The sequence below is a fragment of the Sitophilus oryzae genome, unplaced genomic scaffold (assembly GCF_002938485.1).
Source record: "Sitophilus oryzae breed Bouriz unplaced genomic scaffold, Soryzae_2.0 scaffold_172_pilon_pilon, whole genome shotgun sequence".
Classification (NCBI taxonomy): domain Eukaryota; kingdom Metazoa; phylum Arthropoda; class Insecta; order Coleoptera; family Curculionidae; genus Sitophilus; species Sitophilus oryzae.
This window is the reverse complement of record NW_022146424.1, coordinates 4,365,988-4,382,884: the sequence shown is the minus strand read 5'-3', so window position 1 is coordinate 4,382,884 and position 16,897 is coordinate 4,365,988. Positions and strand designations below refer to the sequence as shown.

The 16,897-nt window shown below is 33.2% G+C and overlaps 2 protein-coding genes across 4 annotated transcripts in view; one reads left to right on the top strand and one right to left on the bottom strand.

The window, feature by feature from the left end:
• Positions 1-16,897, bottom strand: part of LOC115881504 (trichohyalin) — a 205,518-nt gene that overhangs the window by 127,460 nt on the left and 61,161 nt on the right. The gene's annotated exons all lie outside the window — the stretch shown is intronic.
• Positions 15,286-15,765, top strand: LOC115881557 (craniofacial development protein 2-like). Its single transcript, XM_030899096.1, has one exon. It carries the CDS (start codon positions 15,286-15,288, stop codon positions 15,763-15,765), a length of 480 nt encoding a protein of 159 aa, XP_030754956.1.

Sequence of the window (16,897 nt, the reverse complement as noted above, 5' to 3'; positions counted from 1 at the left end):
CTCTAATCGGTGTTGTCATATTGTAAAGAACTTATCCTTATTAACAGTATCCGACTTATGATTTAGTAGTATAAGGACTATTTTAATACATCTATGGAATATTAAACCTACTTTTATTAGTATTGTATAATTGTGTGTAGTAATAATATCATATGTATAACAAGAAACAAATATTGATAATATTAAAGACGTGGGACAACATAGGCTGAATGGGAGGGAAGGCTCGGCCGACTGTACCCAAAGTAAACATGTGTAAAAAGGTTGTTGTCCGTTCTTCTTGCCAGGTGTCCTGCCCATTGCCATTTGAGAGATTTGACTCTGTGGATGACATCTATCTGGGTCTTCTTTACGTGTAACAGTTTTATTCGCGTAAAATAATAAAAAATGTTTTTTTACACGTAATAATTTGATTCATTTTTACAAAATTTGTATTAAAATATCAATATTTTTGACAAACACGTGGACTGCTCACAAATACACGTCGCGTTACTACGTATTTCTAAGCCGTTAACACGTTTCGTCACAACTAGCCCGTGTATCAGGGTCGTCTCGCTAGCTCGTATGTCACGGCCTTGAATTTTTACTCCCAGCGCGCGTAAAGAAGTTTCACTTCCAAAAAGTTTCATAAATCATGTCCTAAAATTGCCTTAGCAACTAGTAATATTTACTATTCTATTATATAATTATTTATTATATTATATTATAATTATAACAAGTAACCACAAACTACAACATGTAGCATTTTTTATTTCCTTTAATAAAATTGAATTTAAAAAATCTATTTTTATTTAAATTTCAGATCCATTTGTTACAGGTCACTTGTTTCGATATTTAATTTTTGATTAGCGCATCTATTCGCTAGATGTCAAACTTCATTTCTTACAGTTTACTTGTCTTGTTTATTGTCGCCATCTATTCGCTATATGCCAAAAGTTTTCAGATTAATTGCATTTCACTTGTCCCAATCTCACGTCGCTCTGGATTGCGATTTTCTGTTCTAATGATTTCGATCATATGATATCACTTTTTTCTCTCATTCTGTCTGTAGTGAATAGGGTTTTTTGTTTTCGTTTCTGAAACTGAGATAGAAGGTCATTTTTTCTGGGAATTTGATCTGAAGAAGACGCGTTTCGGCGTCCGACAAATTTTCCAGTGAAAAGCACTCTGAATCCACTTTAATCATTTCGATCATGCATGGGTATCCGATTTGGATTTGAAAACCTTGTAAAGTATGCAATTCAGAGTATAAATCGTATTTGTTTGGTTTCTTCTTGGAATGATCACCGTAAGTTTATCCGCCATTTTTTTATAGCCCTATCTCATTTTACAAAGAATACGTATGACCGGTGCGCAGGTTGGTCACTACGTCACAGGTGATAAACGGCACCATTGTCAAGACTCTATGATTTGACATAATTTTGGGGGTTATATCCTAATTCTTCCCGATTTTGACTGATTTTTTATTAGTGGCAATTGAACAATATGGATATTTTTTTGTATGGCGTATGACGTCACAGGTGGTATGCGCAAACTGAACGAAATTGGATCCGCTATCGATCATACCTTGTTTTCTTTATACCATGGCCCTATCTAACTAAATTCTATTTCAGTTATTTCCGTTTGTCATTTCGTTTACTTGAGTATTTAATTACTGGTTTGGATCGGCATATGGTTTGAATATATTTATGTAAAGCTGATTTTCAGACCGTAAGTTGTTTCTTTTATTGAGTATCTGTCCTGAGAACTATTTTTTATTTATAGAGTAATGACCACCATGATATTAAGTAAAAGTACCACATGATATTAAGTAAAACTACCACCTGATATTAAGTAACTACCACCTGGTACTCAGTAACTACCACATGGTATGCAGTAATTATTGTATGTTTCACCCATTTCATTTTGTATGGACCTATGCAGACCTTAAGACAATGTTCCTGACATTACAATCGTTCGGGGGTGGTGTGTCATAATGAAAGTCATGGCTGATATCGAAGACTTCTCCTGCCATAGTCATCTGCATCCACTTCTGTTTTAAAAATTCATACCTAACTACCTGTTTACATCATAAGAAACTATATACAGATAAGTCTTAAGTTTGATACACAAGGTACGCTTTTTGTTTTATAATTTTTGAGACAACAGATTTAATAACCTGATAAGAATTATCACTATTTATCCCACATATTGTAGTCAAAATATTATTTTTATTTAACGTTATAAGTTATAATTTGATTCGTACAGTACACTCTTACTATATGATATTTTATATGAAAATTATTAACACGTATTCATGTTTAAAGGTTTTTGTACACGACATGTTTCGAAACATCATCGTATTGAGACATACATCATTAATTTCATGTTTTTATCTAAGTAGCTTACTTAGTCCAAAAAATACAGTTACTAAATCCGAATCTATTTAAAATAACTTGCGGTTTTATTAAAATCACTGTGACTAATTGTTGATACTTGTGTTCGTTTTCAATAAATGTTTAATGTAGGATAGTTATTTCTGACTTTTATTCCTGATAAACATAATAGACCCTTAATGCTGTTGATTACTTTATTTTAGCTATGTTGTGATATTTTTCTTTTTGGTTTCTTACTTTACCACTCTCATAAACAAAGTAAGTGGCGCCCTTTTCACTGTCTTTGACCAATTTGTTTTTTTTTCGAAATATCTAGTAAGCCATGAACTTTTTCAAAAATCTGAAAGGCGCATATATATGACCCCACAAAACTGCAATTCTTTCTCCATTTAACCGACTCTCTATCTCCAGTAGTTTCCGAGATATCCATAGAGAACATCGTAGGAAACTCACCCTGTATAATTATTTATTATATTATAATTACAAGTAACCACAACACTACAACATAAAAAAACTATACACATATAAACTGAAATTCGTAAAATAAATAGCAAATAATAATTATTATTTTTACACACACCACTGGCACTAGCAGTTGTTTGTGTTTGTCGCAGAATATATGCCCCGGCCGCAATGCACCCCGGCCCATCCACAATTCAATCCCAGCATCTTTTATCTTCGTCTCTTCAACGCTAACCGCGCCAATCTCGCCTATCTCTTTCTCACAGGATTGATTGTTGAACGGGCCGGGAATCCACGAGCTTGCGACGTTACTAATTGACATCTCAATAGAAACAGCAGACCTGCCGCGTCTTTTGCGTGTTTTTAATGGAAACAAATCGAATAAAACGCTTCAAACGGTAAAGTCGCAAAAATTGCTTGAGACGCAAAAAACGCAAATAGCTACGAACGCTTTCTGGTGGCTGTACTTTAGTTTACAATAATAGTAAAGATAATAAATAATTACTCTTATTAGTATATGGCACGTTATATTAATAACCTAAGTATCTACGCACATTGAAAATTGATGCCACCGTAGTGTTATTCTGCAAAATAACTGTGAATATATCAAATTAAGTGTATTTACCTCAAAATGAGACGGCCACTAACAACTTCCTGCTCTAGAAACATGGCTGTTTTAAATTCGTGCATACCTAAAAGACATTTAACTTATCTACGATCCGTTTTGCTTTATTTCTTACTAATAAGGAAGACAACTGGGGCAAAGAAATATGGCAATTCTCGACCAACTTGGAAAATATATATCAAAGAACATATCAAAAACATAGTTAGACTCAACTGCTGTTCTTTTTCTTATTTTACTATAATTAATAGTGATATTATGAGCAAAGTTAATTTATATTTTATATCCAAAGCAGGGTGTCAAAAAAATAGTGTATCTAATTACCTAACAAGAAAGAACCAAACCTAACAGACCTAACAAGAAAGAACAAAAATAAATAACAAATAATAAAGAGGTCGTCGTAACTTACAAATACAATAAAAATCAATCCACACACACGTTCACATTTTACATATTAAAAGAACACTGAGATGAGGCTGAAATGGCCGGCAAATATTTGTCAATATAAACAAACACGAACAAAAAATCAAACAAAATCAAAACAAAATACAAAATTAAAAAATAAAATGAAATAACCGCTAAGTTTTTACTCTATTAACTCTTATAACTCTTACTGTATAATATACAGGGTGTCACAGAAATAAGTGCAAATATTTTCGAGGTGGTAGACCTCGATAAAATAAACATATTTTTTCTTTATCGTTTTTCAAATAAGTCCAAAATAACGGAGTTATTTTACTTTGAATATTTCCAAAAAAAATATTTTTTGCTAAAATTTTGAGAACCACTGGATCTTTTCTGGATTTTCTTTCTTGTAAATTTAATCTACTACCTATGTTGCCACATTATCAAGAATTTTTTTTTAAATAAAAACTAAAAAAGTCCAAAAAAAATTTTCAAAAAATTCCAAATTTTCAATTTTTTTTTCGAGAAAAAAAACTCACAGGCGTGTTTCTGAGGTTGAACTATACCACCAGTTAAAATACTTGCAGTCATTTCTGGGACACCCTGTATTAACAATTGCATATTTTAACAAACTATGTGAATATTACAGTTGGGGGTTGGAACCTTTGGTGTTACACAGCAAAATAAAACACTAAATCACCGCAATACACCAAAACACTTTTACTTTTGCACTGGACGCGCGTTTCGCTAACCATCTTAGCATCACCAGCAGATGATTAAAACTCTTAGTGATCAATGATGATGCTAACATGGTTAGCGAAACGCGCGTCCAGTGCAAAAGTAAAAGTGTTTTGGTGTATTGTGGTGATTTAGTGTTTTATTAAACTATGTGAAAATAATATTGATGCATAATTTCCTAAACTCATAAGCATCATAAAAAAATTAACTAAAGCAAAAAAAAAATCGATCGTAGGTTGAGTTGGAAAATATTTATACTAAAATTGATGTAGGGGTGGGGGTAGTTTTCACTTTTCCCGTACGTTTTATTGATTTTTGTGAAAGTTCGACTTAGCAAAACATAGACACCCAACATTTACCGCCAAATCGGAATAACGGTTCTAAAAATATCTTAAAAAATGTGTTTATTTTTTTTTGATAACGGACTAGACTTTTTTGATAATGGGACACCTTGTATAGATGTATAAACTTGCAGTGAGTTAACTTCTTCCCTCCCACACATTCTACAATCTACAATCTCTATTTATTATTACGTATTCCCATTCATAAAAATACCGCAGTAAATTTACTCCAAATACGATTATTCGCAACTATACCGCCGACCAGATAATTAACTTAACACCTTCACCTCGCCGCTACGTTACAAAAGCCAACAAATTTGTTTTTAACAAGCAGCCAAATGATTTATTATACTTCGGTTACTGTTAGTTCTCCATCTGGTGATGGTGTAGGTACTACGCGTGGTGTTGCGGCCGACAAACATCTTTTAATTTATCGGAGCGGTACCCGAGCAATCGCCACAAGGATTCTCTTTCTCATTATATTGTAATTAAGTGAGGTTCTTCGAATTCGGGCCTACTTTAAATTGGATTAGAATTTGTTCTTGATGAATTTACATATATAATTAAGGTGAATGTGTTTTGCATTACCTTAACCAGCGTAGAAATTTAAGATTTGTTTGAAGATGCTAGAAAAAATACTGTTATTCTGAAGTTACATTTACACTACAATATCTCATTCATATACTTATATATCACTCTATCTGACAGAGAATGTGTTCTACCATTTTTTCTTCTGATTGAAAAAAAATTGTTCATTATTAATAAAAATATAATAAATATAGTAATTGAATATTTCGGTAAGACCTTGTCAAAACCAGACAGGAACTACTGTGTGACCAGACGAGAATTACTACCAGTAGGCAAAGCAGTGGAACACTTCTACAAGTACCTCTATGGAAGAAAGTTCTTGTTAAAAACAGACCATGCTGCTTTGAAGTGGCTGTTAGCTAAATGGATCGAACGATTGCAAGAATTTGACTCCGACAGAGAACATCGAGCTGAGGCAATCCATCGAAATACCGTCGCACTCTCCAGAAAACCTTACGCTAATGACAGTAAACATTGTTCCCGAGCAGAAGAGAAAGCAGCGGAACTACAAAAAACGACTGTGGTTATTGATACTTGGTAACCAGAAGGTCTTGCAAAGGACCAGATCAATGAGCCAGACTTAGGCTTAATGATTAACTGGAAGAACGCAAACCGGAGACCAACATGGAAGGAAGTTTGCAGATACTCGCCGAACGTGAAGTCGGACTGGGCCCAGTGGAATTCCTTGGTAGTGGATGCCGGATTATTTCGCCGTGTGATCGAGAGACCAAAGGGGCGAGAAGAGAAGAAGCAGATTGTCATTCCAAAGAAGAGGGTCCCGGAAGTCTTGGAACAAGTTCACAGTGGAATCGGCGATGGACATCTTGGTGTTACTACACACTTGGCAAGCTGAAAGAATGGTTCTATTAAGTGAACTGCAAAGAAGACGTGAAGGTGCAAGAAATGTGACGTTTGCGCCGTCGTCAATGGACCACGAAAGAACCGTAAAGCCCCCATGCGCCAGTATAATATAGGCAGCCCCTTTGAGCGAATAGCGATTGACGTGGCTAGTCCTCTCCCAGAGGTGAATGTGTTTTGCATTACCTTAACAAGTGTAGAAATTTAAGATTTGTTTAAAGATGCTAGAAAAAATACTGTTATTTTGAACTTACATTGTCTTATTTCTCATTTACACTACAATATCTCATTCATATACTTATAGGTATATCACTCTATCTGACAGAAAATGTGTTCTACCATTTTTTCTTCTAATTGAAAAAAATATTCATTATTAATAAAAATATAATAAATATAGTAATTGAATATTTCAGTAAGGCCTTGTCAAAACCAGAAAGGAACTATTGTGTGACCAGACGAGAATTACTACCAGTAGGCAAAGCAGTCGAATACTTCTACAAGTACCTCTATGGAAGAAAATTCTTGTTAAGAACAGACCATGCTGCTTTGAAGTGGCTGTTAGCTAGATGGATCGAACAATTGCAAGAATTTGACACCGACACAGAACATCCAGCTGAGGCAATCCACCGAAATGCCGTCGCACTCTCCAGAAGACCTTGCACTAATGACAGTAAGCATTGTCCCCAAGCAGAAGAGAAAGCAGCGGAACTCCAAAGAACGACTGTGGTTAATGATACTTGACAACCAGAAGATCTTGCAAAGGACCAGATGAATGATCCAGAATTAGGCTTAATGATTAACTGGAAGGACGCAAACCGGAGACCAACATGGAAGGAAGTTTGCAGATACTCTCCGAACGTGAAGTCGTACTGGGCCCAGTGGAATTCCTTGGTGGATGCCGGCTTATTTCGCCGTATGATCGAGAGACCAAAGGGGCGAGAAGAGAAGAAGCAGATTGACATTCCAAAGAAGAGGGTCCCGGTTTGGGTCTTGGAGCAAGTTCACAGTGAAACCGGCGATGGACATCTTGGTGTTGCCAAGACACTTGGCAAGCTGAGGGAATGGTTCTATTGGGTGAACTGCAAAAAAGACGTAAAGGTGCAAGAAATGTGACGTTTACGCTGTCACCAATGGACCACGAAAGAACCGAAAAGCCCCAATGCGCCAGTATAATATAGGCAGTCCCTTCGAGCGAATAGCGATTGACGTGGCTAGTCCTCTCCCGGAGACAAACCACAAGCAAGTATATTCGTGGTAGTAATGGATTACTTCAGCAAATGGGTTGAGGCGTACGCGTTTGCCATATGAACGGGCATTCACCATTACTGATGCCTTTGTTAAAGAATGGATCTGTATGTTTGGTGTTCCCATAGAGCTCCATTCAGATCACGGAAGAAACTTCGAGTTTAATCTATTCCAAGGCGTCTTGTCAGCTTTACCTTTTGAGCTTGCATATCAAAGGCCTGTAAGATAAACGTTACAGGTGCATTAAATCTAGAAATAAATTCTAAATTTGTAGTAATTCTCTAGCGTAATGAAATATTGATATAAAAGAATAAAACAGGTATGTTATTGACTAGAAAGGAATTTATCGTAAAACACAATAGGTTCTTTCTTACTGTACCGGATAAAAACAAATCGTTGCTCATAACAAAAGCCTCTGCGGATAGAAGGCCTTGAAAAAAAGCGAGAAACAGTTAATTATTTTTGCGTATTGTGAAGAAAATTCCTAATAAAACGTGGTTTTTTCTCCGAGGTGTTCGGTAACATTGTTCGAGCGTAAAGAAATTTTAATTGAATCGTTAAGAATTTTATTCGACGAATTAACGGTTAATCTTTGTATGCTCGTCCAATATATAATAGTCATTGCGTCGTTGTATGCTATTATTATAGTAATTTAATTCTTAGTCAGTTTTTATTTAAGATATTTTAATTTAGATTTCAAAACGTTTCGTTGTAAGTGTTAAAATTGGTTAATTAATACATGAATAATCCAATAATTGAGAGAGTACCTAATATTCTCATCAATCTCTGAAAATATAGTACTGGCTGGAAATAAGGTAGTCTAAAGTTTATTTAAATTTTTCACTGTCGCTGACTATCGCGAGTTTATTCTGTTACAGGAAAATATAGCTAAGTATTAATAAAGTTATATTCACTCCAGCTTTTAACCACTTTTCAGATATAGTGTGTTTACCCAAAGTTTTAGTGTGTCTCAAAAGTGGCTCACCTCTATAATTTTTTATATTTTCAGATAAAAAATCGAGATTTGGTATGTTGGTATATGACATTAATTAGGATTGATTGACGTATTCAATTAATTGTTTTCGATCACTTATTTCACCGAAAAAGACTACAACTTTTGATTTTTTAATGCATTGGCACTCTCGGTATTTTGTTATTTTATTCGCTAGAAAATGACACTCTGAATAGAATGACATATCATATATCAAATTTTGACATTTTCGAATATGGTTTATTTGAAATTGTAATATGCGATTCATAACGACAATTTGACCGGAAATACTTGGTACCAATATGTGGTACCAAACTATTCGTCAAAAAAAAGACTTCTATGCTAATGAGCCACCCTCGTTCCATTTGAAAAAAATTGAGATATGATTAAAAATACGGTTTGGGCACATTTTAACCTGCCAGGATAAGACACTAAAAACACTAGACTATCAATCTATTTTTGCAAGGCTCTTTGATTAAAATACAATTTTGTTTTACGCGAAAATGTCACAAAAGTTGACATATGATATGTCATTTTGTTCAAAGTGTCATTTTCTAACGAATAAAGTAAAAAAATACGGAGGGTATCATTTAAAAATCAAAAGTGGTAGTAATTTCCGGTGAAACTGGAAGTGGCCGAATAGAAATGAAATACGTCAGTCAATCCTAATCTATATCATATACTAACATACCAAATCTCGTTTTTTATCTGAAAAAAATAAAATAGTTATAGGGGTGAGACCCTTTTAAAACTCACACGGTATGCAGAATTTTATGCTGAATCAACTTAAAACCAGGCATAGATTAACTACAGAAAAAATAATGGATGTCATTTAAAAAAACTTTTAACCTTTATCATAACTTTTTTTGTGACACCCTATATATTATAGTTAACGATGAGATTTTTACAAATTGTAAGTTTTGTTCGATGAAGGACTATTAGAGGTACAATTTTGTTCATATTAAGATACAGAGTGTCCCAAATAAGTAAAAAAATCAGAGTTGTATTTTAAATGGAACACCCTGTATATTATTACATTTTTAGTTTCTACGATTAAAATATAGTTAAATTTGATTAAGGTTTATTATACTTAAACCTTACTGTTTTTGAAATATTTTCACTTTTGTGAAATTGCAGTAAAATTTTAAGGCTTCATTTCTCCAAGGGTATCAAAGTTTTAATACTAAATATTTACTGAAGTTTATTTACTGATCAGTTGTGTTGCAATAATAAAAATAATACTACCTTATACAGAGTGTCTAAAAATTTATTTTAAATAATTATTTAACTCAAACGGCAATAACTTTTAATTTAATTAACGTTTAATTTTTGTATATTTTACCAGAATTAGATGCACAATTTAATTGTCTATCAAATTATATTATACCATTTTTTACCTATCTCTTTAAGTTTCCGTAGAAAATGCATTTTTGTAATTTAGAACTTATTTATCAATATACCCATGGACTATTGACATTTTAGATTATTTTAAAGATGTACCAAATTTTTAAAGAGTACAGTTACTAATATTGTCGATATAATTCTGTTTATTTCATTAAAAAATTAAAAAACTGTTTAAATATTTGTTAAAGAGGATCAATTAATATGATTCCAGTATTCAAACTACATTAACTGACTGTTTGCGTTGATTAATAATAATTGCTCCAAATACTAAAAAAACTGAATTTTGTATGTACATTAGACAGTGTGATAAAAGTAACACCTTAAAAATGATATTTCATTTTTTAATAAATGCTTATTTATAACAACAAAGACTTTAATTTGATAACTTATTATTATATTGATTTCTGACTCAAATCCACATTTATTTATAATAATTTATTAACGAATACAATTAAGTATATAATTAATTAGTATATGGGCGGAAATAATGGTATTATATTTAATTAATGGTATACTCTTTTATAAAGATTTAAATAGTTTTCTTTTTTTTGCATAATATTAGTAATATGGTTTTGCTAAAAACGATAATATTACTAGTCTGTACATTTTGTACATTTGTTGCTTTAAAACCAATCTAAAATGTCAATATTCCATGGATATATTGATAAATGAGGTCTAAATTATAAGAAAATGCATTTTCTACGAAAACTTGAAGGGATAGGTAAAAAATTGTATAACACAATTTGATAGACAATTTAATTGTGCATCTGATTCTCCTAAAATATACAGGGCATTCCATTTAAATTAAAGAAGTTATTGCCGTTTGAAGCTAATAATTATTTAAAATAAATTTTTAGACACTCTGTATAAGGTAGTATTATTTTTATTATTGCAACGCAATAACTGATCAATAAATAAACTTCATTAAATATTTAGTATTAAAAACATTGATACCCTTTGAGAAATGAAGCTTTAAAATTTTTACTGCAATTTCACGAAAAATATTTCAAAACGGTAAGGTTTAAGTATAATAAACCTTAATCAAATTTACCTTTATTTTAATCGTAGAAACTAAAAAAATGTAATAATATACAGGGTGTTCCATTTAAAAAAATACAACTTTGATATTTTTTACTTATTTGGGACACTCTGTATCTTGTAAAAATATTTTTAAATTGTAGCTCTAATAGTCCTTCAACGAACCCCAAACTTACAATTTGTAAAAATCTCATCGTTTAGCTACAATACTCCGTGTCGTATGTGGTGAACAACCCTGTATACAACAAAATGTTTTTAGTATATTCCCCTTTATAGACCATGCAACAACTGTATAAAACTTTTTTTCATATATCTTCGACAACGACGAAGATATTGTACCTCCTCGCACTAGTGGGCCACCCTGTATACAATAATATAAATAAAATATCTTTTTTAAGTATAGCCTTTATAATATTATTTATTCAACGTGGTGTAAAAATAGTTTTTCAATGCATTTAATGGTTCGATACCCAAATTGTGGGTGGAACGTGTAACAGACCTTGACTCTACACACGGCTAGGCTAGTCATTGCCGAATAACAATCGGTATGGTGGTAAAGAATAAAGAGTATCTGTATCTGTAAATGTCGTAGGCAACATTACTATTATTACTAGTGATAATTGATGTAGAAAGTGTTGTCTAATAAAGAACAATTTGAATCCGTGCAAGGTCAACTTCATTGTGTCGATTCAAGTCTAAAATAATAAAGGCGTTCCTCTAATCAATTATATATTTTTATTAGTAATAGAATTATTATATTTTTCTACAACTGTCAAAAATAATTGACATTTTTAACGTTTTTCAAGGTGAAGGTATAGTTTATTTAACAATGGACGGCATAACAGTGACAGTTAAATTTTATCCTATTATCATAGATAAAAGAAATAAGTTTAACATAAGGACGATGTAAATACTATTCGGCGCTATTCTTACAACTCTGAGATCCCTCTGAGATTCCGCGGGATCGAAGTTGCGGGATTTATCGTGCGGGATCCGCGGGATTGACACATTACTACTGGGTAACCGAATCGATCTCGATCAAGGTCAAACCCCTTCATTCCCTGGCCGATGAGTCGATTCTCGGAACCCCAAGGGATCCGTTTAACTAGTACTTGTGGACAATTTCGTCAAATAAACTGCCGGACATAATTATCGGGACAAGCAAAATTTTAGGGTAAATTTAAAGTTTGGGATGCGGTTTGGACCAGGCTTTAAATGCATCTATTGTTATTAAGATACTATGTGTTTTTCGAAAATATATTTAGCGAATTCTCGTATACAGGGTGTGTTATAAGAGAGTGAAAATTTGGTCAAGAATCTTTTTTACCGCAAATTTACGAATATTTTTTAGAGTTTTAAAAAATCGAAATTTTTACCAAGTACGACTAATCTGTATTGAAATTAGAAAAAACAATTTGATCGGTTTTTTAATTTTTTTTTTGTTTTAAGGAAAATTGACTTTTTTTTCGAAAAATATGCATTTTTAGTCATATGTATGAAGTGGTACAAAAAGCTTTGTACAGGGTGGGTCAAATTCGACGCTTTCAAATGGAAACACCCTTTTCTATAGGATATAGACGAAAACTAATATCGGTGTCTGGAGCTCAATTTTCATCAAGAATATGATGGTGAAAACCGCACATCAAGATCTGTTACCGTTTCGAAGTTACGGGGTGTTTTTCAAAAATGTGCATTTTTAACAAATCGCTGTAACTTTTTTACTGTGGAAAATTTTGTATTTCTATGATAACATTTCCAAAGCACCTTTTTACGTAGAATTTAATGGTTTAAGTATAATTTTTTTAGAATTAATAATTTAAGAGTTATCAACAGAAAAATTGATTTTTTATTTGGGACACAAAAATATACAGGGTGTCCCATATAAAAAATCAAATTTTCTGTTGATAATTCTTAAATTATTAATTTAAAAAAAATTATTCTTAAACCATTAAATTATACGTAAAAAGGTGCTTTGGAAATGTTTTCATAAAAATGTAAAATTTTCCATAGCAAAAAAGTTACAGCGATTTGTTAAAAATGCATATTTTTGAAAAACACCCTGTAACTCCGAAACGGTAACAGATATCGATATGCGGTTTTCACCATCATATTTTTGACAAAAATTGAGCTCCAGACACCGATATTAGTTTTTGTCTATCTCCTACAGAAAAGGGTGTTTCCATTTAAAAGCGTCGAATTTGACCCACCCTGTACATTCTGCATATGCCAAAAAATTATTTATATACACTGTATCTAAAAGCAGATAACTAACACAAGTTAAAAAAAACTTCAACATCAGAATAATATTTTTATTTATAAAATAAGTAGATAAATTATTTACAAAATTTACACGGTATATCAATATATTGTGGGCCTATGCAAAATGTACAATGCCTTTTGTACCATTTAGGACCAAATGTATGACTATTGTTTACAGTCCCGCAATTTTGCGGATCCCCGGGATTGATTGCTTTAATCCCGCGGGTTTGCGGGATTGAGATTTTGGTGCGGGATTGCATTCCCTTCTTACAACGGTCGTTCTCCAAAGCTTTTGATAATTTCGGAGCGGTTCGGCTTTCTCCGGAATTATATCGCAAAATATTATTTATTCAGATATATTATTATTTTCTTTTAATTTTTTAAATAAAATGCAGTGTGTTGCATATAAGAAACTTTATTTTATATAAGGACATGTATGAAATACCTATGAAACATTGGAAACCGACGTTATGCCACGATCCACGATGGTTTTTGCAGTTCACAGTTCACACAGCTTTTTCAGCTTTTTAAGTTTAATGCCACTTTCACAATTATTACGGGTTTGAGTAAATAAAATTTAAACTAAATCACAAGATAGCAGTAATTACTTTGAAAATGGACGCTTATAACACTTTTCGGTATTTTTTCAAAGAGGGCGGTTTAAATTTTGAAAGATTTTATAATGTTTGAAGATTCTGACATGGAAAAGAGAAAATTATTTCTGTTCTTGTCTGCGGTTGTCCTTAGCAACCGCTCTAGCAGCGCCTACAACGTATGAGCTCCAAAACAATTAGAAGTTTTGGCGGCAAGCCGGGTTTTCCAATCTACACTTATTTCCTTTATCTATGCCTATTATCGTGGTATAACCCTTGTATAACCATAGGCATTAATAAATCATATACAAATTAAAATAAATATATACCGGGTAGTGCCTCGTCGTTAAAAACACACGAAATCCCATGCAAATTTTGAATTGTCCAAATATTGGATCCCTTGTTAATTTTATAACAAAGTCATAAATAGTTTTTTTAAAGGTTGGTATATGGTGAATACACAAGCCAAATCTGAACAATTTTGGACAATAAAAACTGAACAATTCATCAATGCAAAAGCAGGCAAATGTCAATATAACATGCTTCTTCTTCTTCTTCTTCCTTCTTCATACTAGGCGAATCGCCTGTTTGGTTTCGTCGTCTCTACCGGTCAGACTGACAAGTTGTCGCTCCATCGTTTTCGTGGACGTCCTAAGCTTCTGCGACCTAGCAGTGATTTGTCGCGTGCAACTCTCACTATCCTTCTGTTGTCCATTCTGAGTACCCACTCATTTACATTTTCCACCATGCACGCTCTTCTCATGCTTTCATTTCTCTCCCTGTCCAGAAGCGTCTTTCCAGCTATTCTGCGTAGTACTCTCATTTCGGATGTTTCTAGTAGTTGTTTAGTTTTCGCTGTATCAGGTCTAGTTTCTGCAGTGTATGTCATTATTGGTCGTACCGTTGCCTTGTAAATTCTCGCTTTAGTCTCCACCTCAATGTTTTTATTTCGCCATATTGTATCATTCAGGCATCTATTCTGGTTGCCTTCGTGGTCCCTTCTCGCACCTCCGCTTCTACATCACCATATCCTGAGATTTCTATGCCTAGATACTTAAACTTCATCTCTTGCTGAATAACATTGCCCTCGACTTCCAGTTTGCATCTTAGTGGTACTTTTGATGTCGTCATGCATTTAGTTTTCTGGGTCGATATTATCATATTAAGTGATTTGGCAGTGCAATTAAATCGATCGACTCCGCCTGCGCGATCACTGGGTGGATTGAGAAGCTCAGTGGTCGTGTTGCCGGTCCTAAGCCCGGAAAAAGAGGAAGGTTGTCGGGCTAGGTTAGCTCCCTACCCGATGTAAAAAAGAACCACGGCTCATAGAACCGACACTCTGCTTCGGAAAACGACTGATTTATTGATGATGATCCACGCAAGAAAAAGGATAACGGCCTGGGAAAAGAAATGTATACTGCGCTTTGCCACCTGGAACATAAAATCATTTAACAACAAAGATCAAGAAACCCTAAAAGAACTTAAAGATAATAAAGTCGATATATGTGCCCTACAGGAGACGAAAAAGAAAGGTAAAGGTCAATTACAATACGATGACTATCTAGTGATCTACAGCGGAGTTGAAAAACAAACAAGGGCAAAAGAAGGAGTAGCAATCGCAGTAGCAAGAAAGTACCAATCAAACATACGGGACTGCAGTTATGTATCCTCGCGAATCTTGGTCGTAAGAATGGAAACAGAAGATCAAAAACTAAATATAGTGTCAGTTTACTCACCTGAAGACAATAAACCAAAACAAGAAAGGGAGTCATTCTACGATCAACTCCAAAATACAATTCGATCATTGCCAAGCGATCAACAAATATTAATTAAATATAACATGCATTAGCCAAAATTTGCATATGATTTCCTATATTTCCAACGACGACAATGCACCCCCAGGTAGATAGACTAACAAAATATAGTCTGTAAGCAGGGCCAGACTTAACAAAGTTGCCGCCCCAGGACAAAAAAAATTGCCGCCCCTTAACATTTTTTTGAATGACGGATATAAAAAAAACATTTATTTGAATACATTACCAACAACAGAATAGACCGACAGAACAAATCAACCACAGAACATAAAATAAATATTAAAATATTCATATAAAATGACAACAAACGTACAACAAAGGTTTGCTATATGCCTATAAAGGTTTCCTACAAACTTATTTGTTCGCAAAATTATCAATTACTTTATCGTAATTGATAGTTTTTAAAAGGTCGGACTCAATATGTAAAACTGCCAAATGATTTAGACGTTCTTTTTCCATAGTGGACCGTAAATAAGTTTTAATACGTTTCAGTGCAGAAAACGACCGTTCAGCAGAACAGTTAGTAATAAAAGTACATGTGAAGATTCTTAATGCTATGAAAGTATTTGGAAACAGGTCTTGAGCGTTTTTTACATAAATTACTTTAAGAAACTCTCTAGCAGATGGTTTTGCTGACTTAATGCATTTTATAAATTCACGAAAATGTATTGATTCATTAGGCATTGACTCATCTAAATCAGTTTGATAACAGGTTATTAAATGTCTGGACTTCGGTATTGTCATCAATACTTAAAGTAGATAAATCACTAAAGAAACCAAATTTGGTTGAAAAGTCATTGTAGGCACTTTTCCTGTAGGAAATTTCAAGGATTAATTTATCAATAATAACATTAAATACATTTATCCTAAAATCGTCTCTAGCGTTAAATAGAGTTTCATTATCACTGGTTTCATCAAATTGTCTTGTCCGTTTCACTTTTCTCTTCTTATCTGCCGCATATTCTTTCTCACCGACCAATTCTATGGCCCTTCTTTCATATTCCTCAAATGATTTAGTATTATCTAGATTTCTAATTTCAGAAAAATATTTTTCCAATGAGCTATACAAAATCTGCAGCAAGTTTTAAATCAATATCCACAATTTGAAGCTTTTTATTGACCGCATCTAATCTATTTAAAACGTCTGTCCAAAATACCGCCATAAGA